At 50.2% G+C, this 22124-nt stretch overlaps 1 protein-coding gene across 2 annotated transcripts in view; it reads right to left on the bottom strand.

The window, feature by feature from the left end:
- NTSR1 (neurotensin receptor 1) overlaps positions 1 to 21100 on the bottom strand; it is a 66068-nt gene extending 44968 nt beyond the window's left edge. Inside the window, exon 1 of one of the 2 annotated variants that reach the window (XM_068912572.1) lies at positions 20157 to 21100. In XM_068912572.1, the coding sequence (XP_068768673.1) occupies positions 20157 to 20849 (693 nt within the window). In that variant the 5' untranslated portion in view covers positions 20850 to 21100. The remainder of the gene's footprint in view (positions 1 to 20156) is intronic. The other variant, XM_009670745.2, reaches the window with a different exon arrangement.
- Positions 21101 to 22124: the final 1024 nt, after the last annotated feature.

Genomic DNA, 22124 nt, shown 5'->3' with positions numbered 1-22124 from the left:
CCTAACAGCAACACAGAGATAGCACAAGCATCTAGTGAAAACCAGGCTCGAGATGAACCCCTCTGTGTCCCAGGCCTATTTCCGTATTCTGTAGCAATGTTCTACTGTGCTATTTCAAGAGAATTAACCAGAAGCATCCCCAGGAGCACATCCATGCAAGTAACAGTTGAGTCCTTGGTAATGACAGTTTTAGAGACAATTATGACAGATGATTGTTTAATAAGAAGAGGCATTTTTCATGAAATGAATTATATTGGTGAAGCACAAGGACATTTTAGGTAGAGTGCCTGGCTTTTCAGCCAAGCCCCTCTTGAGGGTTGGAAGTCCTACCTACGTAACCCTGACTAACCAACTCTAGACTGTTTATATTCATGGCAAGCCCTTTTTGGCTGATGTACCATCAAAATCTAATCTATGAAATCAGGCTGGCATCCACACAAACACAAATACAGTCCCGTCTTCATGCAGAAAAAAAACCAACCAGATTTCAGAAGTTCACCTGACATTGCAAGAAGATGTTGTAGGCTTTAATAGCCCCGCATATTCATTCCCCTCCAGGACGTGAAGCCTTCTTCCTATGCAGCGTGCCACTGAGAGTGAACCGCCTATTCTGCACTTCTAGAGCCTGCCCATTCAGTGCCTTTCTAGGCTCCTAATATCAGACAGAAATAATGTCGAGATTTCTCCCAAGTGAAATTGAAGGTAATTTTGCCTTTGTCTTGAAAAAATGATGGCCAAACCTCATCAAGCATTGTGGATGGCCAGGAGAAAAGGCAAAAATTAAGAAGATGTGGGACTTCAAGAAGCCCTTGGTGAATCCTCCTTCTCCAGCTATGAGAAGCCACACTAAGGTCTAGGCAAACTTAGGGTTTTCTGGCCTGAGTACAGCTAACAGAACCAGGCAGGATCACCTAGTTCCAGAGGACTCAGCCTGCAATAACAGACCATGCCTGCCCTTGGACAGATGGTCACAGTGTGGACAGCCCTAATTCCTTCCCTGACTAGGTTCTTTTCCAGCTTCCCCTCCCTGTTCTGATTTTTCACTCTTGGCCACGCAAGCTCTGTTTTGGGCCTCGAGTCAGATATTGGAGTTGCTACAGTCACGGCACCAGTAAAACCCCTGCAGGGTTAGAGCGTGCGGGTGGGTGCCTGCTCTGTGCCCAGAGGGAGTTTGGGCAGAGGCGGTTCTCCCCATGTCTTCTCCCATATCTCTCCCAATAGCATCAACACGCATAGCAATGATATAAAGAAGCCAGATAACATAGTAATGGCTTGTGCATCCACTCTCTTCACGCTTGTTGAGCAGCCATTGCTATTTTTGATGGATATTTCTTTACAGGGAGTGTCAAATATCTTCATTTTCCATGTATCACCTGTGATGAGTTTAGTCACTCCTGACATGGGCATTTTCCAGCTAACAGATTAAGCTTCTCCTACAGGGCACAAAATATTTGGATGTTGTCTTGCAGTATTTACTGAATTGCTTGATGGTTGCTGTGCATTCACAGTGTCCTTGACTCTCAGAAGGAAAGGCCACCTATGCAGCTCAGAGAAGACGGGAGAGAGGTTAAATGGGAAATGGTAGGTGTGAGTGAGATGCTGCCCTCCTCCCATCCCATCTCCAGAGGTGGAAGATGGAGCTAGAATCAAAACAGGAGAAAATCAGCAAATGTGAGCATAGGGTTCACACCCAAAGGCTCGCACAACCACTTTGAATTGCTGGAGCCAATGGTTTTTCCAGCAGACTTCATACTTTGGAAAATAATTTCCTCTCTCCTTTTGGCTGATACATGGGTTGCTGTTCCTTTGTTTAGACAGTGAAAGCATGGAAATTTTTGGAAAGAATGAAAAAAAATTCTGGTAACATTTTCCGCTTCTCTCAAATCTTGCTTAATTTTCTCTAAGGTTTTCTTAAAGACATAGAATTGTTGACAATACAATTATTTTTCTGTGCCAGAAGTGGTAAAGCAGATTGTGTGAGACAAAGAGAGAAGGGAGCTGACTTCTCTCATAAATAAGTCAATGTGTTACTCCTGCTAGACTGGAAGTGGAATGACAGCTCTTCCAAATGCTGATGCTCTACTTCTCTGTGACCTTCAGTAAACTTAAGCTTGCTAAAAATACCCTACAAAAGCACACGTGCTTCAGGGCTACAGGAACACCTGAACAAGGGGGAGACTTTAGATGATCAAATCCCAGCTCCCCACCTCAAAACTCAGCTGTGCTGAGCATTGTACCTTGCTTGGCGGGCGCCACGGCTCCTGTCTCTGTGCCAAGTTTTCTCTCGACTACCTCGGCCACCTCCGGCGGATGCGTTTGGCATTCAGGGAGAGGGAAAGAGTGACAGAGCCCAAGGCTGTTGGAGTTCTCCGGGGGTGATCTGGATGTGTGCTGGTTTCACGCAGGCTGCTTTTGGAGTGAACCGCGGCGTACAAGGGGAGGGTTGGGCTGCTGAGCCACACACGCCGCTGGCTGCGGCGCAGGAGAGGCTGTCTGGGTGCTGGCAGCCGTCCCGTCCCTCCATGGGAACTGGCCTTTCCACATGTGCTGTATCACCCACTCGCAGGACAGCTGGCCACCAGCCAGGATTGCCAGCTTTAGCCGCATTATTTATGGATGAGATTGTTTCAGATTATGATTTTAGTGGGGATGCTTGCACATGGGCGTGCCCTCACTCTTCTCCCTCCCTTTGCCACGACACGCTGAAGAGGCAGGCACTTGGCACTGATAAAGCACAGTGAAAGTAAAAGGCAATGGGAGAGGGATGCAAATTCCATATCAAATTGAATTGGATTAAATCCCAAAGCAGAGCTTCCTTTGGGGATGTAAGTTCCCTCGTGTCCGAAAGCACCGCTCACGTGCAGCAAGCGACTGCCCCAGCAGCAAGCAAGAGCACGTCACCCTCTCTCCACGGGAGCCCAACGGAGCAAGCAAAACCAGTGCTATCAAGGCACAGGCTTTTTCTCCTTTCTTTTTGCAATTTGATGTCTGAGATACATAAGGAAAGAGAAAGCACTAATGCTGTGACAGGGTGATTAATGCTTACCTTTACCCAAGCACAGCCTAAGTTACCAATCAGCTCCTCTCTCTCTCTCTGTCCCCATCTCCTCCTTCCTTTTTTAAAGTGCAAACTAATATGAATGAAACAATAATGTTTTAATTACAGGGAAATGGAAAAGCTACAGGAGAGTGATATTGTTCCAGCCGTCTGAGGTTCCCAAGCCACGTGTAATTACTTTGACAGATAACACACTAAAGGGAGGGTTAAACAGCACGGTTTCCATAACAGTTTTTGGACCACTCCATGTCACTTCTCACTTACAGTGATGTAAAACAGGAGCAACTAGTTTGGGAAATGACTTTCCTTCCAGTGCAGCAAGGACAGCCTTTGGGGAAGCAGGTCCAGCCCACACTCCCAGCCCTACTGCTAAGTTATCTGCCTTGAATTAAAAAGACAAAAAAGAAAAAGAAAAGCTCCAGCCTGGAGGAGGTTCACAAAGTACTGCACAAAGGGGGCAGGCAGGACCCAAACCCTTGGCGTGCAGGAACCCACCCCGACAAGGAGCCGTGATGACGGAAACCGCGGGTGAGTGACATCGCCAGGGCAGCTGACGTCCCTGCGCTGGGGAAAGGGGATGAAGAGCGAGAGGAAGAGCAGGCGCACGCTGCTCCGTAACGGTCCCCGCGCTCCCCGGCCGGTGGCAATCAACGAAACGGCTCCAAAAAACCTACACGCGTGTATTCCCCTGCAGGACATCAGGCAGCAAATAAATAAATAAAAGCCAAGGAAGACTGGAAGTAAAGCGATGCATGAAATTTCTTAGAAATTTGAGGAGCTGCTTTAACTGGAAAAGGTAATGAGAGACCGCTCTGGTCAGCTCTGGCCCTAACTGACTGGTGCTTGCACCTAAAAGAGCTTGCGAGGCACACGGCGAGCTGCGCGCCTGGTACGGTCCAGGGGTCGATCCCTTTGTAGCCTGCTGCCCCGGGGCCATGGCACGTGCAACCCCACATTTCGGCGAAGCAACGCCCGGGCCGCGGGGTGTGTCGAGGCTGCCGCCAGCGCGAAAAGTGTCGCCATGAATCACCCGTGCACTCAGTTTCAAAGTGCAAATCTGTCGCCTGAATCACGGTTAGAAGCACAAACGTTCTCCTCTCAAAAAGGAAATGCACTGACTCTTGCTTGAGCCAAAAATAGGGATAAAGGTTATGTAATTCATTCCGTTTGAATAATAAGCATTTCAAAGTTATCTAAACAGCACTAATAACGGAGAAACCTCTGTTTATTTTCTCAGTCCGTTTTTGCTGTGGAATTGATAGTGGTGCTCCAGGCAAGCGTCTCTCATTTACCTTAAAACAATTTAAAGGCCAAACTTTAGCTACCCAGCAGCTGCGAGAGGCTGGAGAGCTGGCAGGGCAGCATCCCTGCTTTTTACCTATTTACTGTTGCCTTCTCGGGGTGGCGGGGAGGTCCTAAAAACCAGCCACTATCTGCCAAGTGACGAGTGGTAAGCAGAAGGAAAAGTTGCAATAGTTTTGTGGGGAAGTCTTGGCACGGGCTGTTTTTTAAGGGTGACCAATGCACGTTTCATCAGCGGCTCCCACTCTTTTTACAGCCCACTCAGTTTGATGTAGCCAGATTTTTGACAAGTTGAAGTTTGAATTATTAATAGAAAGAGCCACGCTTACTTTCAGGGGCATTGCTTGCCTCCCTGGATAATAACCCTGCTTTCCCCAGCGGTCTTGGCAATTCATTCTTTGCGACAGGACACAAAAAGCCTGTTTTCTCAGAGATCGCTTATCTCCAGCAAAACCTTAATAGCGTATCAAATGGAGGGATGAAGACTCCATTGAACTACTGCTGTCACAGCCTAGGAATTAATTCTTCAAGGCTTCTTCCGTGCTGTGTGCTGATAACAATTTTCAGAAAGCTCACTCTGGCAAAGGGCAAGCAATTTTCTTTCCCCCAGCAGCCCAGGACCCCGAATACAGCCCATCGCAGCAGATGAAGAGGCCTTTGACTTGTTAGCCGCGTTTCTGCACTGCAGCCTTGTGTCACATCTGGCAGAGCTTCTCCCTTAGCAGTTTGCTGCCGGTCTCTGATTTGCGCCCATCGATACAGCTGTAACGCCAGCATGGGCTAAAGGCAGCCTTCGAAAGCCCGTAGGAGCCGCTGGCTGACGGTGGCAGCAACGGGGCTCACGCAGCTCCGAAAAATGAAGCAAGTGCAGCCAGCAGTGATGTGCCGCCATAGGAAAGGGGATCCCTGCACCCACTGTGGGGCCCTGAAGGCACCTGTGTGCCTGGCAAACACCCAGGGCAAGGAGAAATTTTGTAGGACTGAAAAAACACGGGGAAATCTTCTGCTCAATATGAAGATATTGCTGTAGTGTAATGCACTGGGCTGTGGAATAGCCTCCCAGGGGGGAAAGAAAACCCACAGCTGGAAAGGAATTAATGCTTAGAAAATTTTCAGCTGGGCTTCAATTTTGTAGCAACAGTACCCACAGCGCACAAATCAAAATAATCTCTCCAGCAATCAATACCCGTATCCTTAGAAGCAACCTGCTCTCTGGGGTTGCTTAGTGAATGCTTAAGCCTGCAGTGAAAACCCATACGGAAAATCAGGGGGCTCAGCCCTGCCGGATGCAGCCCACCGTCCCCACCGCTGGTGCTGGGGCAGATCCGCTAGTCGCAGCCAGACCAGGCCAGCCACATTAAACTTGGAAATAGCAAAAGCCTAGTATACGACCCAAAGCACTCCCTTATCCTGGGACTAGAGAAATCTCATCCAAAATGTCCAGGCACAGCTCTGATTCGCAGCCTTGAGTGAGAAGGATTCCTGTCTCTTCTGGGGACAAATGCTCTTATACAGGTGTACGGGCCAGCATCACTGAAACAGTCGGCATAAAACTTGGAGGCAAGGACACAGGCAGAGCAGGGGGGAGCAGACGCGAGGAAATCAGTCCTTTTGCAGGCATACGGCTTCTATGCAAAGCTACAGCTGCAGTCATAGAGTTTGAGTAAATAGTTGCTTTAATAGAAAACCAGTTTTGTTTTACAGGCACAAAGACCTCTTCTATCACTACCCAGCATGAGGTATATACAGCCGTAATTCCTTGCCCCGTCTCTGCCTAGTCTCTTGGCGTCTCCTTTTCATAGGCTGCTTGTGGGTTTTTTATTGCTTTTATTTCCTTTTGTTTTTTTAATTTGAAACTGAGCAAATTACTTTTTTCTCTAAATAGTTGGCAAGCATAACAAAGTTTTCCATTGCTGCACAGTGAAGAAACCAATGACCTTTGAATCAGGAACTAAAGAAACATTATTTAAATCTGCTTTCTGTGCAGCAGCAAGGAGACCTAGCCTCAAAAAGAGCAGAGCAGGCCCCGAGAGCACTTAAAAGCAATTTTTTCCAGGGCAATAATTAAGGGATGGAATTTAGCGCAAGTGTATGTCTTATGAGCAAACCTCCAGAGCATGCCCTGCAATTTGCCCTTTCCCGATCATATTTGTTTCAAAATAATCTAGATACGAGCCTGCTTTATTTTAGCATGATATCACTACGTGTACGGCAACCTTTCCTGAGAGTCTCCATTGATAAGAGGGGGAGGAAGGAAGGAAGGAAAAGGGCCCCGTTCGTTACAGTGAAGCATCTCCTGCATGCCCTGCATGTGACACACGCGCTCCCCGGAGAGACACATCTCTCTGCCCTTCCTCGAGAAGCTTAGACTAGACAGTGAGCGATAGGGGTGGGAGGGAAGAGAGAGCTGGAAATCAGTAAGCCACTCGGCATTTCATTCTCTGAATAAATAGCTCCTGGCGTGCCTTATCTTCCTCCTCTCTCCCTGGAGGACCCCAGCACTAATAGCACTAACGAAGCAGAATCCTGCTCCTTCTAACGGAGCAGAGCAGACCCTCCGGTACAGGCCAGTGGCCTCTTCGAAAGCCTCAGCAGCGCTCGTAGCCCCACATCCTCTTCCCGCTTGCAGCACCTCCCTCAACCCCCAGCTTCCCCCTAATTTGTGCCCCTTGAGAGGGTGATTTTAAGGAGCAGGTTTCTAAGGGATTGGGCCAAGGTGGGCGCTGCAAAGCGGAGCCCTGTTCGGAAAACTGTGGGAAGCACTAGTGGGACCCATCAGGTTTGGGAAGAGCACCTTGTAACGGGGAGGATGCAGGCGTGGGTTTGTAGCTAGGAGCTGAGCTTAGACAGCTGGGTGCTGGGAGCTGAGGCCACTTTTGTGTTTTATTATTATTATTACTTCTCTACCTTAGGCCTTTTCAAAGTCCCATTTATTTTGATAACGGTGTTTTCACTTTCACTGAAACCACTACCTGGAGACACATTGTCAATGAGGCCCTCATTCTCTGGCTTGATGGTGAACTCAGGGGAAAATACATCTGTGAAGGCGCTCTTCTTGGAAAATTCTCCGAGCTTTTTGCTGCTCCTGGACAGAGCTTGTTCAGTGGTGAGCTAGGAGATCTAACAGGTTTCTTTCATTTTCTTTGACTCTCAGGAAAATGGCTACTGTAGCTGCCAGGTAGTCTCTGATATTATCTTCAAATGAAACTCCTTTCTCACCGTACACGTGCTAAAGAATAAATGACACTTGCTTGGCTCCAGGGTGCTATCAGCAGTTCTTCTGCCCATGCTGCTGTTGTATTGCCCTTTCCCCGTGTAAGCTGGGCTGGTTGTGCGCTGCCCGTACCCTGGGGCTGCCCATGAGCTTCAGGAGATCTCGGCATTGCATGGCCATTGCTCGGCAGTGGAGTCCCTCTTAGAGAAAAGAAGGGCTGAGGTCTCCCTTCCCCTCTGCAGCAATGGGAAGTCTTTTAGCAAGCAACAAGTATATTCATCTATTTGCGGCTGATGCCCGTCGGATGAGTCCGATCTCCTCCGTGCTTTGAGAGCTCTTAAGAGTGCTTTAAGAGGGTGACGCACTGCCACGGCAGAGCTGGTGTCAGTACAGCACCATGGGAACGAGTGGCATTGCCCGAGCGTTTGTTTAGACCATGAGATCCTTGGCACCGTCCTTTATGTTGTTTATGCAAGACCAAGTGTGCGGGGGCCAGGGTTCGGGGTCACAGTACACACAACGGCAGATGTTTAAGTGCAGAGCAGCGGGCTCTCCTCGACCACCCCTGTTGGCGGCGGCCAAGGGGCAGGCTAAGCCTCAGGTTTTGTCTTTCCCTTGTGAATCTCCTAACTTTGAGGGCAGTCTGCAGAACAGACGCCAAAGCAAGTCGCAATGCGAACCCCGCAGCCAGCAGCCTACAAAAGCCCCTTTGCCTTATTCAGTAGGGCAGAGCTCAAAGCAGCTTCTCCGCCGAGCTGGAGCGCAAACCTTATCCAGGGTGAAATGCAAAAACCTGGTTCCTGTCCTGGCAGCTGGTAAAGGCTTTGGCGGCACATCCTCCATGGGACAGCCCTGGCGGCGTGCGGGGACGGGGGCTGCTGCGAAAGGGTGACGGGGAGGCAGCAGAAACCGCCTGGCACTGCCTGCTGGGCTGTGTAAAAACCTCCTCGCACCCAGGGAGCAGGGCAGGCTTTTTTAAAAGCACCTTTTTATCCGCAGGCAGTTTTCCTGTGTTTTGCCACGCAACTTGTCGTGTCCACGCGAGGTGGCCCACTGCCCTCCCAGTGCCCGACACAACCCTACCCACCGCCCCCGGACACGGTCAGAGGCGGCTGCATCGCCAGCGCTGCGATGCTCCCTGCTCTCTGGGAGGGAGCAACGGTTTAGACAGGATATTCAGTTTTCCAGAAGGCTGGGAAGGATAGACAAGGTCCCAGACAGAAGATCAGACACAAAGCTATTAATAAAGTTCATAATGAGGTGCTGAGCCCACGGCATTGCACCTGACAAATTCATCACATGACTATATAAGGGAATAAAGCAGCTCCAGATAATTGCAGGGCATGAGAATATGTTCAGTGTCATCTTAAGCTCGGCGAGTTTAATTCTCCTGACAGCTTGTTTAAAATGAAGGTGGGCTATATAATTAAAAGAAATAAAACCCACACAGATGGCATATTCCGTGATCTGCGGAGTTTACCTTTCATGTTCCTTATTAAAGGCAGTGCTGGGAGGGGGAGGGCAGGCTTGAACGGATTGGCCTGTTCCCCTGGGTTATCGCTGCATGACCCCATGCAAAATCCAGCGTTTATATTATCCAGTGCAAACGTCTCACCAGGCTGCGCTTGTCTGTGCAGGCGCTCGCCTGCTGCCTTAGCGCTGGGGCTAGCAGGGTCTGCGCCCTCCTGGGTCCCAGCCCTCCTTTCCCTCTCGCTTGTTTGAATGCCACCAGTTCTCCCGGCCTTGGGCCCTTTCCTTCGGCTGTGGAGCCAGGCGCAGGATTTCAGGCCTTATTTTTTGCAAAATGGCAGTCTTAGGTTGAGATTCCTCCATTCAAGTATTCTTAGCACCTGTCTGCGAAGCATCGAGCACCAGTCAGCACCGTACAGACAGGAGTAATAGAAAAACCAGGCTGTCTTCATAATGTGCCTCTCAGTGGGGATTTCTCTTGAATGTTATTTGCATTAAATATGATGCCGGATACGGAGTTATAAATAAATTAAAGGCCGTATTTACGTCAAATCCTGTACCGCTGTTGACTGTAGGCTCGAATGTGAGAGCTGTTAACAGTGGACTGTACAGGTTCAGACTAACTCGCTGGAGAAAGTGGCAGTGGCAACTTACATCACTTGTCCCTGCAAAACTCATTTTGGGTGCAATTAAACCCCTTACTGGGGTTTGTGGTATCAGCCCAAATGCTAGTGGTGCCGGCTGTATTGAGAACATTGCGTGTGGCTTGGGCAGAAGGGAAGGTAGGTTTGGTGGAGGTAGCATTCAGCAAATACCTCAAATGGACTGGTTTTTTTCATTTGAAATAGAAATATCTTATTTATAACAACACAGTCAGTATTGCTCTTCTGGTAAAAATTTGAAAAAGCTTGTGCTGAACTACGCTGAGATGAATCCTTTGGATAGTTTAGGTAAATAACTGAAGAATGCTGCTCCTGGTCTCAGCATGTATGAAGTGATAGATGGGTTTGAGCGATTAAAAGTCAAATCAGAGGGGAAACTTGATTACTGTATTTAAAATCCCTGGTGCAAATGCAGGCTCTTCCGGCACCATTGCTGTCATGGCAAAAGTCTTTTTTGGAGGAAGAATCGCGGGGCTGAGGTTTCCTCTCTCTTTCTGATACGACCTGGGTGAGGCTGAAGGCAGAGGGGAATGAGGACGAGAGCACTTTGTGCAACACGAGCTGCGTTTTCCTTTCCCGCTGACCCCTCTGCAGTCAACAGCCTGGTTTCAAGAGGAGCGTTTAGGCAGCAGGAATTGTGGGTTTGGAGCAGGGGGGCACATATCCACCACCGAACACGCGGTTTCCCCCCCTGCAAACCTTGTCCCCCTCGCACACTCCCACCCTCCCGGCCACAGCAACATCACTGCAAACGCCGTGATTTTGGAGGCAGATAGCTTGCACGCTACTAAGAAATGGGAACGTTTCTAGCCTCCTTGGTTCAGTGTCCGGCAGGGCCAGCAGGAGAGGACCTCACTTGATTTTGGACTGGGAATAGTGCCAGGTGGGCAAGGATCATCCATAGGAGTAAGAGAAAGATTCAGAGGTTGCTGTTTTGCTTCAGAGAAGATAACAGCTGCTAAGGACCGGCTCCGCGGCCAGGAGCAGCCAGGGAGTCCCCGGCAGTGAATTACTTGGCAGGATGGAAGTGAAACCTCCCTCCACCTCGGGGCATTAGACCACAAATATTTGGATGAAGGCACACGATCAATGCGATGTCACATCTCATCGCCGTGCCCTACTGACTGTGCCCGGCTCACTAATCCAGCTCTAAACCCCTGAGCAGCTTTCAGAGCCTGCTAGCTTATTTTTAACCAACCTGCTACAAAAACATAAAAGCCGGGCCCTTAGCCACCCTCTCTCCCTCCCCTCGCTCTATGCATTTTCTTCACGAAAATCATACAGGTATGAGGAAGTACTCGTACCTCCTCTTGGCTTGCCGAAGACAGGCGCGAAGAAAATTCAAACAGACTTTCAGAAAAAAAGAAAAAAATCATATCCCAAAGGGGTCAGTGAACTTATTGGTTACTTTCTTTATCGCCAGTATCTTCCTCTGCCTCAGCTCTTCTGTCGCTGTCGGAGCCTTAAATATTAATGAATTTGTTTCCCAGCACGATGTGGTCTCAGGGCTGCATCAGGGCTACCAAACTGGCCATGTGCCATGCTCCTCCGTGCTGTTGCACTGTGAGATACCTTCTGACCAAAGTCAAGAACATCCCTCTGCTCTTTCGAGGAATTCTCCTTTTTCCCGCTCTCCTGAGCCTTGCGGGAAGGCAGCGAAAACTCCTGCCAGCTGCCAAAATGCTGCGAAGGAGGCAAGTCCAAGTCCGAGTTTCTCCCTTGGGCGCGTTAACTGCAGATCGTCAAGGGCTCAGGGCACTGCACACCGCCCAGTCCTTGTGGCTTGAGGTCAAATATCTAATATCTGAACCTATATTTCCCTTTCCTCTGACAGGGCTTCGTCACACCTCACATGCTTGGAGTTACAGGGCAAATGAGTGCGATAACGGTCGTAAGACCATGACTAACAGTGACAGAAAAATGAGCCCTGGGCTTGGGGAAGGGAAGATCATTCCTGTGAGTTTCTCTTTTGAATGAAACGACTGAATTAAAATTTGCAGGACAAATCAACAGAGGGATGCAAGCAATGAGCTAAACTTTTCCAGTGGCTCTGCGAGTTGCCTTTTTATAAGTTGGTTTTGAGAAATTAATAGAGCAGCAGACTAAAAGCAAATTAATATTAAATTGGTATTGAACATACTCAAATACTTTAGGACTTATTAAACAAGTTCTCTGAGTGAACAAGACGATACAGTCCTGCGAAACACTGAGATTACGCTTACTTTGTTCAGCATCGCAGACCTGCATTGTTCTCGATTACGTTACGGTTAATAGGATAAGACATTATAACGAGTGCGTTAATTATTTGCTCCGTGGAGTCCTGAACAAGCTCAGGGATCAGCTGGGCCAAACACCGTCCTGCAGCAAAGTGTTAGAGCTGATGTGCAGCAGGTCTTTGCTCCACCGAGAAGCTGCTAGACACATTCCTTCAAGGTTAGATGAGGGGGCTGTGAGTTTTTGGCCCCCAAAGAAACAGTACCTGGACAACTGACAACATTTTAACACATGGAAGTTCCTAACGCAGCTGGTGCCTGCAGGAAGTGGGGGTGCTCACAGTAGCTCCCGAGATCCCAGTGCTCTCATGCTGGGCGGACCATGCACTAAAAGACTTTTATATTAAATCTCATTCATTTTAAAGCAGACTCTGGTGTAGAAGAGCTCTCTGAAGGAGGAACAAATCTCTTGAAGCAAGGTAAATCTTTTGCTTCAAAAGTGCAAGCTGGCTCCAGCAGCAACAGCCCTAAATTTATTCTTTGTTATCTAGAGGCAGTAGTAGTTGGCAGAAATGTACCAGAGGGTATTTGCAAGGAGAAGGGAAAATGTTGCTGAAATCAGATATATACCCAGTCCTGTCTAGGCTGCCTGTTCCTCTTTTATATATTTAGAAATCCACGTGGCAAAGAGACAACTGGGAGGTTTTGTAAGGGAGATTTCCTGCACAGGGTTCAGCGTTTGGGGAGACTCAAATCCGTGGGCTGGGTGTAAATGCTGGGAGGCGAGTGCAGGGGCAGGGACGCTCGCAGCCCAGACGGCTCCCCGGCTGCTGCCGCTCAGCGGCGGCGCCTTTTCCGCCGGAGCCCGCAGCATAGCCAAGAGTAACACTACTGAGCGCCTTCCGCTTAGCTATCACTTTAATGCCTTGCTGATTTGCAGATACTGAATACGCTATTCATTACGTGTATATGTGTTTATACCTTAGAGGTACTTCCAGATTTTTCGTCAGCACTTTGTATAAGACAGATGGTCTTAACCAGGAATCCTCTCTAGTCTCTGAGAATTTAAAAGTGTCAATGCAACTTCACCATCTTTCTCTCAAAAAATTGTTCAACTGAAAAAGAACTTGTTCATCCTTTTTTTTTTTTCTGTTGGAGAAAAAAGCTCCCATGAAGCCATGCCAACAGTCCACTTTCTGCATTGAGAATTACTGAAGTGAAAAAGCTACAGGAGATGAGGAGCAAATCTCACATCTGTGAACCACCTGCTGGTGCCTGGCTCTTCCATCCCGCCAGAAGCACCCCTCTCCGGAAACAGAAATGATGGTTACTCCATGGCTATGTCAAACCCTAAAAATGTCCCTCAAAAGTCCCTCAAAATCCTCCAGGCTGGGAGAAGTGGGGGATTTGAGAAGCTAGTGCAGGAGCACCCAGGGATCCTGCACCCAGTGCCACTGCTGTAGCGTGAGAAGGGAGGTGGAGGTGGTGCTGGGCGCGCGAGGGGCTTTGCACGTGGGACAGAGGGTTTTCCTGGATGGGTGACGGCAAGGTGCCAGCAAGCAGCACGCCTTCACGTGGGCTGAGCGCGATGCTTGCCAGGGCAAGGGCATACGAGACCTGCGAGGCCACTTGACTAGTCCCGCTGGATGTGGGGGGCCTCCTGCCCCCCAACCCGGGCTCGGCTCCCCCTTGCCAAGCCCTGCGGGGCAGGTGATCTCCGGAGTGGGCATGCAGGCGGGGGAAAAAGGCCCAGAAAGCTCAGACTTTCCAATCCGCCTTTCCTGACCCCTCTGGACCAAGGATGTTGTCATCCCCTTGTGAGTGAGATACGGAGGTGTGAGGATATCAGAAGTATCTCAAGCTTCATAAGCTGTGCTTTATACTGTAGTGACTTATACAGGAGAGAAACGAGGTAGACTGTGAATATAACACCAAACTAATGCTGGGGATAAACTTCATCGGTTTAGCATGAGGGGAAGGAATGAAGTCAATACTAGGGCTGTTAGTTTTGGCATCTGAATGTATCTGCTTTAGGACTAGATGGCCACAACACTGCTTTTCATGCTTGCTAGCTCTGGACGCAGACACACTCCCCATCTCGCCAGCTTCTCCAGCCACCGTTTCACACTCACCGTCCCACCACACAGCAGCGCTCCAACCCACTGGTGGCCTGTACCCCCATCCCACCGCCCACCATGGGCTCACCTCCCAGTACTGTCCCCCTGGGGGCTGCTAATGAGGCCACAACATGGAATGGGCCAAGGAGAACACAAGGGAGGGTCTGGGAGTGGAGACTTTCTGCATCTTTTACTTGAGAAAAAAAAAATCTATCAACGGTTCAATTCTTTTTGCACTCGTTCCCATTGGTGCAAACCCAGAGGTGACACCACGAGATGCCCCACCAAGGTCTCCCCTTGGTGACACGCCGTAGCACATCACAGCCACCCTGTGTGTCCTACCTCTGCGACGCTGCCCCTCAGCCATGCACTGGGCCTGAGGCAGGGGAAACAGCAGCGTTTCTAGACGTCAAGAAGCAAAAGTGCCATCTGTGTGTCTCGAGCAGATGCTACGCAGAGACTAGAGCAAAAGCCTTCAAGGGGAAGGGAGGAGGGGAGGGAGGGAGAAGACAATTAAATAGCTGTTTTAAATGATCTAGAAGAAGATTAAAGCCAGCTTCAGGTTTTTTTTCCTCTGTGAAGAGGAACCACCAGATTACCTTCATCTCTTCTGCCTTTATAAAGTGCTGTTAAGAGGAAAACATAAGAACTAAATTGATCGGCCACACTTCCCTGTTCTTTTATTCCTACCAGCTGACATCTCGGGAAGGGGGAGGGAGAGGAAAAAGAAATCAAGTGAATTTAAATCAATTGGGAGTGGGGAGGGGGAAGGAAATTATATAAGAACTGGCAAAATGCAGCATGGCCAAATGGTTATGTAAAGCAATGAAAACAAGAGCTTATTTAATTTAGCTCTAGCTGTACAGCTGACCGTACTGCAAACAGGCTGGGATTAGTCGGGCTGGGCAAACGCCGCATGTGTGCTGGTGATGAGGCGCTGCGTGGCTGTGGCGGTGGGGAAAGCTGGCATTTGCACATTTGACCCTCTGGTTGGGATGCTCTACTTGGCAGAGCGGGTGGCCCCCGGCTGCGTGTGCTGCCTGTAGGGTGGCTGCTGGCCCAGATGTCCCAGCGCCACTTCCCCAGTGCAAGGACCAGCGTGTGGTCCCGCCGCTCTGCAGAGCATGGTGCACCTCCCACGGGGCTGATTTCAGTGGTGCTTTAGCATGCACTTTCAAGCTAAACTCGTGCACTCAGGTCTGGCTGCATTTCACGTAAATGAAGGTAAATTGAGACGCCTGAATGGAGAGCACAGCTGCCTGCAGCTGCCTGCATAGACAGCTCTGTAGGGATGCTCATGCCACCTCCAAGGGGCAGCAGCTCGGTTTCTCTGCCGACCTGTAGAGCTGTCACCACTGCCAGGAGTGCTGTGAAGCAGCAGGATGCCTTTAATCAGACACAGTCCTGCCACAAAGCGCTCATTATTTGTGCTGTTGCATCTATTTCTTTGCAGAAAGAGGTTAATCATGCCCAGGCTTAGACTTCTATGTTGAGCAGAGAGTGTACGTGTGTAGCCAAAATATTTTTATCAGCCAGGCTCAAGGGGTAAGATTATCACTGCTTTACCAGGATGAGGCTTAAGAAAGAGTTTGCGATATCATGCAAGGAATTAATAACTTTATGGGCCTCTCAGACAGATGGAAATTGCATAGATGTCTTAAAAAGAGGGATGAAGAGAGTTAACGTAGCATTTGGGTCAGGCAACAGCTGCTGTGCATAAAGGATTTCACTAACAGAAAGGGATCCACCAGGCAGATGGATGTGCAAGCCACAGCATTTTAATGAACTTGCCAAGAGGCCGAGACTGCACCTTGGGTCTCACAGCTTGAACTTCTGGTCCTTCTCTGAAGTTCCTCTTTTGACATGAGCATCTTCCTCATGTTCCTTTGAAGGCCCCACAAGAAGAAATGCAAGCAGAAATAAAACAGAGGACCTTCTCTGGCACCCTGTTATTTCACAGGCTGAGTTATTTACTTCATGGATCATCTGAACAATGAGCAGATGTTGTAAAACATAAGAAATGAGGGACCTGGACAGGTTCACAAACTGCAGCCACACACGGATGGGCTGATAAAGAGCAGAACTGCATTGAAACAGTCGCCCAGCAAAACCTCTGAGGAGGTCCAGAGAAGTTCCCAATCTACTTCCCAAAAAGCTGGCATATCAAATAAGTGGGAAGAGCTTGCAAGTCAGTTCCTCCTTTTCGCAACCTCTCCTTCCACTTTTCCAGCCCACGCTTTTCCTGAGCAGCTCAGCACCGTCGAGACGCTTGGAGTCGGTGGAGTTGTGACAGTCTACAGAGGCTCAGGGCCTGTTGCCGGGTGTTTTACTGAGCGGGCTCATACCAGCTGCCCATGCAGATAAACAAAACATTAGCATGTGCCAAATGCTGTCTCTCCAGATGTTGCTCTCTCTTCTGTGTGTTATGGGATAGCAGAGAGCCACCCAGCCTAGTCTTTCCTTGCACATGTACCCAATAATCTAGGCTTAATTAAAATCCTGAAGATTTGGTACAGGTACAGGAGTTGCCTGACGCTCTGCTACGTGCTGCGCCTGACAGTCCACTAGTGTCACAGCTATTTCTTTGAACTTCTCCTTTTTCCCTACTTCCACTAAGGACCTCTCCAGAAAAGAGGTAGAAAGGTACTGGGAGATAGAAAGGAGTAAGAAGTAAAAAAGGAAAATGGTACTTGAGCAGCTATCTGGCCTTTAAAATTAAGACTCCCTTAAAAGTCAGGACTGAGAGTGTGTACGGTGCTCCTGGCAAGGAAGCCAGCTCCCGGCGGGACCTGGCACTGGGTGCGCTCCTGCGCCGGGTCAGCCCCATTGCCAACCGCAACGTCGGGCAACGGCCAAAACTGTGGGCACTGACCTGCGAGCGAGCAGAGCAAACATTGCCTTCTGCCTTGGAGCTCTTTCATCTGTTCCTGCCACAATGAGTAGCTTTTAAAACGTACTCCAGCTGAAGTGGCATGAAAACATTAATTTGCTTGTGTGGAAATGGCTTTGAGAGGCGCTCAATTTGTATGGGGAAAAAAAAAAAACCCTAAAATTGGCTGCAGTGGGAAGACTGCCAGTTAAAGTGTTAACTAAACCTTAAATAAAGCAGCTATAATGGACTTAATGTCTGTTACCAGATTCCAGATTGATGCCAAAATTCAAACCAGGCATCCTTGACTGAGAGAAGTAATGGGGAAGCTTGGCAAAGAAGAATATAGAGAAAGTTGGATCCACAACCTGATTGTAAACAGCTGCAAGGATGATGATAAAGCTAGGGAATAGTCTTGTTTTCAAAAGTTCAGTATCACAGACCCCAGAGATCTTACACCTTCATGACAGGAGGCATCATGTTCAGCGCCCTGCCTCACTGGCCGGTGGCAGAATATCCTACCCATTGCTCCTCCTGATTATCAGCATATAATGCACAGAGTAATATGTAATTGCTAAAAAAAAATCAGTGATCACTAGTTGCTGTGCAGTTTAAGTGATATAAGTTAAAAAAATATGAGCAATGCTGTTTGAATAGCTACTTCTTTTCCTTTCCGTAAAGCAACCTTATTGCTCAGGCACACAAAGGGTTTCTCTCAGGAACGCCCATTAAAACCTAAATATTTAAAGCAAACAGTGAGGAACTTTTGCAGAAAAGAGATCTTAAATTAATATAGTCAAATAGTCATCCTGGGGAGCTCGTTCCAGTCCAGGGAGGAGCATTATCCCACGATTATCCAAGCAGAACCTTTCAGTGTAACTCACAGCGGCTCTGAATCTATAAATGGTTACAATTGCTCTCGCTTTGGGACTTGCTTTCAGTCAGTCACCTCTTGAAAACTAACGGTTTCCAAAAAAAACCTCAGTGTGCTATAGACAATTTGCCAAACAGGAAGAGGAGTAAAGTATGTTGAGTGATTTATTACCAGTGATTTGCCAGCTTTAGCAAGTGCATTGTTGCTCTGCTTCATTTAAAGACAGCAAAGGAACGCAGAGGGATGTAAAGACCTTCTCTGAAACAGTTTGAAACTGCTGGAAAAGCCCAGGGCTCAGGATTTCCTAGCTGCAAGACCTTTGTGCATCAGGCTGTCCCGCATTACCACTGCCCTTTCTTTCTCTCCTGGATCTTCCATTATTTCTTTTTTTTTTTTTAAAAGCTCTGAACAGCCTAGTTCTAACAACGTGCAAGTGCCCGATCACACACTGTGCAACACTTTCCATTAATGCACTTCAAACCTGACCTGCAGCTGCTTTGCTTATTCACTCTGGAGCTTCTCCTGGTCCAGGGACCTGCTTCACATTACGTGCTGCTTCAGCGTGCGCAAAAGAGGAGTGATCCGGGGCCATTAAACCAGCTGCCCATGTTAGCAAATCGACATTTGGGGCTAGGTCCCCCCAGAAGGAAAGGTATGGTGTTTTTTTCAGCAGCTGCCAAGGCCCCTTTTTTAGCTGTGAAGTTCCTCCTTTTTTTTACTTGCAAATTAATTCGCAAGTGGAATAAAAAAAGAAAGAACAAAAAGCCCAACAGCATTGAAGGTAAAGCACGTGAGAACGTCACATGCTATGCTTTAATGTCTGTCTGCTTACTTGGATAACAGGATAAGGTATATACGGAATAATAGTGATACTGTGAAATATGCTCAGAATTGTTTAAACCGTAATCTCAGAAGATGTGACTGGGAAATAATCCTATCTCTTTAGCCCTATCATATTAATACTGAGCACCAGTTTAATCCTAAAAGGAAGATGGCTGGAAATAATACATTTCAGCCACATTGTTCTCAAATTGGATAGCTCAGGTCTCTGTAGAGAGTAGAGAATTTGGGTTAAGTACACTGGGCTGGCACCGACAAAATCTACAAAGCACTTACAGGAAAAATAGAGCCTCATTGGTATCAAGACAAAAATCAGAGCTGTTTTTCAGTGCTTCTGTGGGGGCTCGACTTTGGTTTGCTGGAGCGATATACCTGAAACTTGGACAGAGATGTCTAAACATCTAAAGGCTCTGATTTTAAATCTAACTGCATTTACCTTTGTCCACTTTCACTAGAAGAAATGGTTCTGATTTGCCTCCATTTAAGTTCCTCCCCCTAACCGTGGGCACATTTCAAAGGATTTAGTACGCATGCAGCTTTAAATTCTAACCGGCTGGTGATTAAAACCACCTAAAATTCATGTTCAAAATAAAAGATTGAAAAGCCCTTGCGTGTGAGCCTGGCGGCAAAGGAGCTGTGCACATTCGCGCCTTGCTCTTTCCAGCTCTCCTCCCAGCTCTCTTACATTTTTCAAGCCTGATGCTCCAGTAAACAAATACCCAAGACCCCCTGAGCCCTGCGCAGTGGTGATGGTGCCGATGCTGAAATCCAAAATCCCTTCCACGCGTGGGACTATGGGATCAGCTGTTGCGTGGAGACCCCCAAAGCCTTTCTGGGGGGCTGCTAGTTATAGCACATCTCCCCCAAGCAACAAAAATACCAGCTCTTGGCTTTGGAGGTGCCATTCCTTTGGGATGCCTGCGCTGCAGCCTGTGCCTCAAACTTTCTGGAATTAGGATCTGTTACTACACAGAGGAAATGGGCTATGAATCAACTAAAGAAACTGGGAGAGGGGGAGTGAGGGTTTTGTTTTCCCTGCTCGTGCTGGCCCCTTCTCCAGCAAGAGGAAAGGAGATAAAAATGCAGAGAAAGGGCGGAGATTTGTGGGCTTTCTGGCGATGAACTGCTACTTTTGGGGAGAACCCGAGCACCCCCGGGGCAGCCGGGGCCGCCAAGGGAGCCCCAGCCCCAGGGCAGAGCCGGGGTCCCGGTGCTCGGGGTCTGCATTAAGGGGGGCTCCCGGCCCGAGACAGCTTTAGACCCCAGCCCAGCCCGGGGAGCAGAGGCGCTGCGGAGGGTCTGCAGCCGGGTTCAGCCTGGTGCAGGCTCCCAGCCCGGCGCCTGGCAGAGGGGGCAGGTCGGGCACGGAGCCGAGCCCCCGTGGACCCCGCTGCCGCCAGTGCCGCCTGGCCGCCCCGTTGGGGCTGCCAGGACCCCCCCGTCACTACCCCCTCCCCCCAGCCCCGGTTCCCCCACCCGGCCCGAGCAGGCGCTGCAAAGTTTGCAGCTCCCCGCGCCCGATCGCCTGGATCCTCACCTGGATGACCGTCTTCAGCGTGGAGGCGTCCACGATGGTGGTGCAGATGAGGGAGTCAGGCTTCTGGTCCTTGCCGTAGATTTCCCCCATGGTGAAGATCATGGGGATGGCGAGGAGGAAGGAGGCGATCCAGATGCAGCTGATGAACTTCTTGGTGCGGCTGCGGGACATGATGCTCTTGGCTTTGAAGGGGTGGCAGATGGCCATGTAGCGCTCCACGCTCAGGCTGGCGATGTTGAGCGCCGTGGCGTAGGTGCAGGCATCCCGAAGGAAGTAGTAGCCCTTGCAGACGGCATTCCCGAAAGCCCAGGGGTGGTGGACCCAGATGAAGTTATAGAGCTCGATAGGCATGCAGAGGAGGAAGATGAGGAGATCGGAAAAGGCGAGGCTGGCCAGGTGGTAGTGCACGGTGCTCTGCAGGTTCTGCAGCGACTTCTTGCGCACCAGCGTGTACGCCGTGATGGAGTTGCCCACGGTGCCCACCAAGAAGAGAGCCAAGTAGATGACCGTCACCATGACTTTGGAGTAGATGTCGGTGTTGACGTCCAGGTCCTCCTCATCGGGCCCTTTGGGGAGCAGGTCGGAGCGGTTGGAGGCGTTGCCGGCCGGTAGGGCATAGCCCGTGGGGTGCAGGCGGAGGGGGCCGCCCGGCGCTGCCCCCGGCACGGCCGGGGCCGTGGCGTTCAGGTGCATCCCCCTGCCCGAGCCTCAGCCCCAGCCCCGAGCCCAGCCCGAGCCCGAGCCCGAGCCCGCCCGGCGCTGCCCAGAGCCCGGCGCCGGGCTGGGTCCGCGGCTGCGCCCCGAGGTGCCACTAACCCCCGACGTGGAAACTTGGCTCGCTTTAATGCGTCGGGGAGGAGGCGCCTGCAGCTCCCGGGCTGCCTCTGTGTGTGCGTGTGTGTGTGTGTGTGTGTGTGTGTGTGAGAGAGAGAGAGAGCCGCGCACACACACACACACGCACACGCACACGCACACGCACACACACACACACGCACACGCACACGCACACGCCGGAGCAGCCTCGCAGCGCTGTCAGCTGCGATCAGCCGGCAGCTCCGGCGCTCTCCTCCCTGCAGCTGCCCACATGTGCCCCGGCCGGGCAGGAGCCTCCCTGCACGCACACACACACACACACACACACACACACACACACACACACATGCACACTCACACACACACGCACAAACACACACGCACAAACACCCACACCCGGGAGGCGCCGCGCCGCCCCCCCCACCCCCCCCGGGGCTTTCCCGGCGCTGGGAGGGCGCTTCCCGGGGGAGCCCGCAGAGCCCTCGGGGGTAGACCCCCCCCAGGGACCCCCCTTCCCTCGTCTCCACCCCGAGCAAATGCAGGCAGAACACGGGGCTCCCCCGGCCGGGAGCTGGAGGGGGGACCCAGCCCTGCCACCCCCACCCTGGGCAGAGGGGAGGCACCAGGGATGCTCCATCACCCCTGGGCATCACCGCAGCCCCCAAACACCCGTCCTGTTGCTGCTGCTGCTGCTGCTGCAAGGAGAAATGCATTTAAAGGAGGGGAACAGCCGCCTAAAAAGAGCTGCTTCTGCCCTAATCTGCCTGATGCCCCCTCAGCCCAATGGCACAGTAGTGACAGCAGTGAGCTGCTTCACTTTGGTCCCCGTTAGCAGCTTTTCCCCCATCCTAAACCCTCGAATTTGGGCATTTAAGGTCCTCTCTAAGCAGCCCAGTTGCAGGCACAAGCGTGTAGAGAGGGGCTGAGCAGGGACGAGGGGTGCCGTGGCCATGCCGAGGGCAACAAGGGGGTGCCTGACAGGGAGAGGCACTCAAAGTCTACAGAGGGAATACTTCCTTTCAGGCCAGGGACACTGCACCAGCTGCCTTGCAAAACTCATTAGCTGGTTATTCATTCAGTTGTCTTTTTGATAAGGGTCTTTAGAAGTGCATAGAAGAGATCTGGAAAAATCACTTCCAAGGAATCATTGATTTG

This window comes from Struthio camelus, chromosome 18 (genome assembly GCF_040807025.1).
Source record: "Struthio camelus isolate bStrCam1 chromosome 18, bStrCam1.hap1, whole genome shotgun sequence".
In the NCBI taxonomy this organism is placed as follows: Eukaryota; Metazoa; Chordata; class Aves; order Struthioniformes; family Struthionidae; genus Struthio; species Struthio camelus.
The sequence above is the reverse complement of the archived record's forward strand: the minus strand, read 5'-3'. Positions and strand labels throughout refer to the sequence as shown.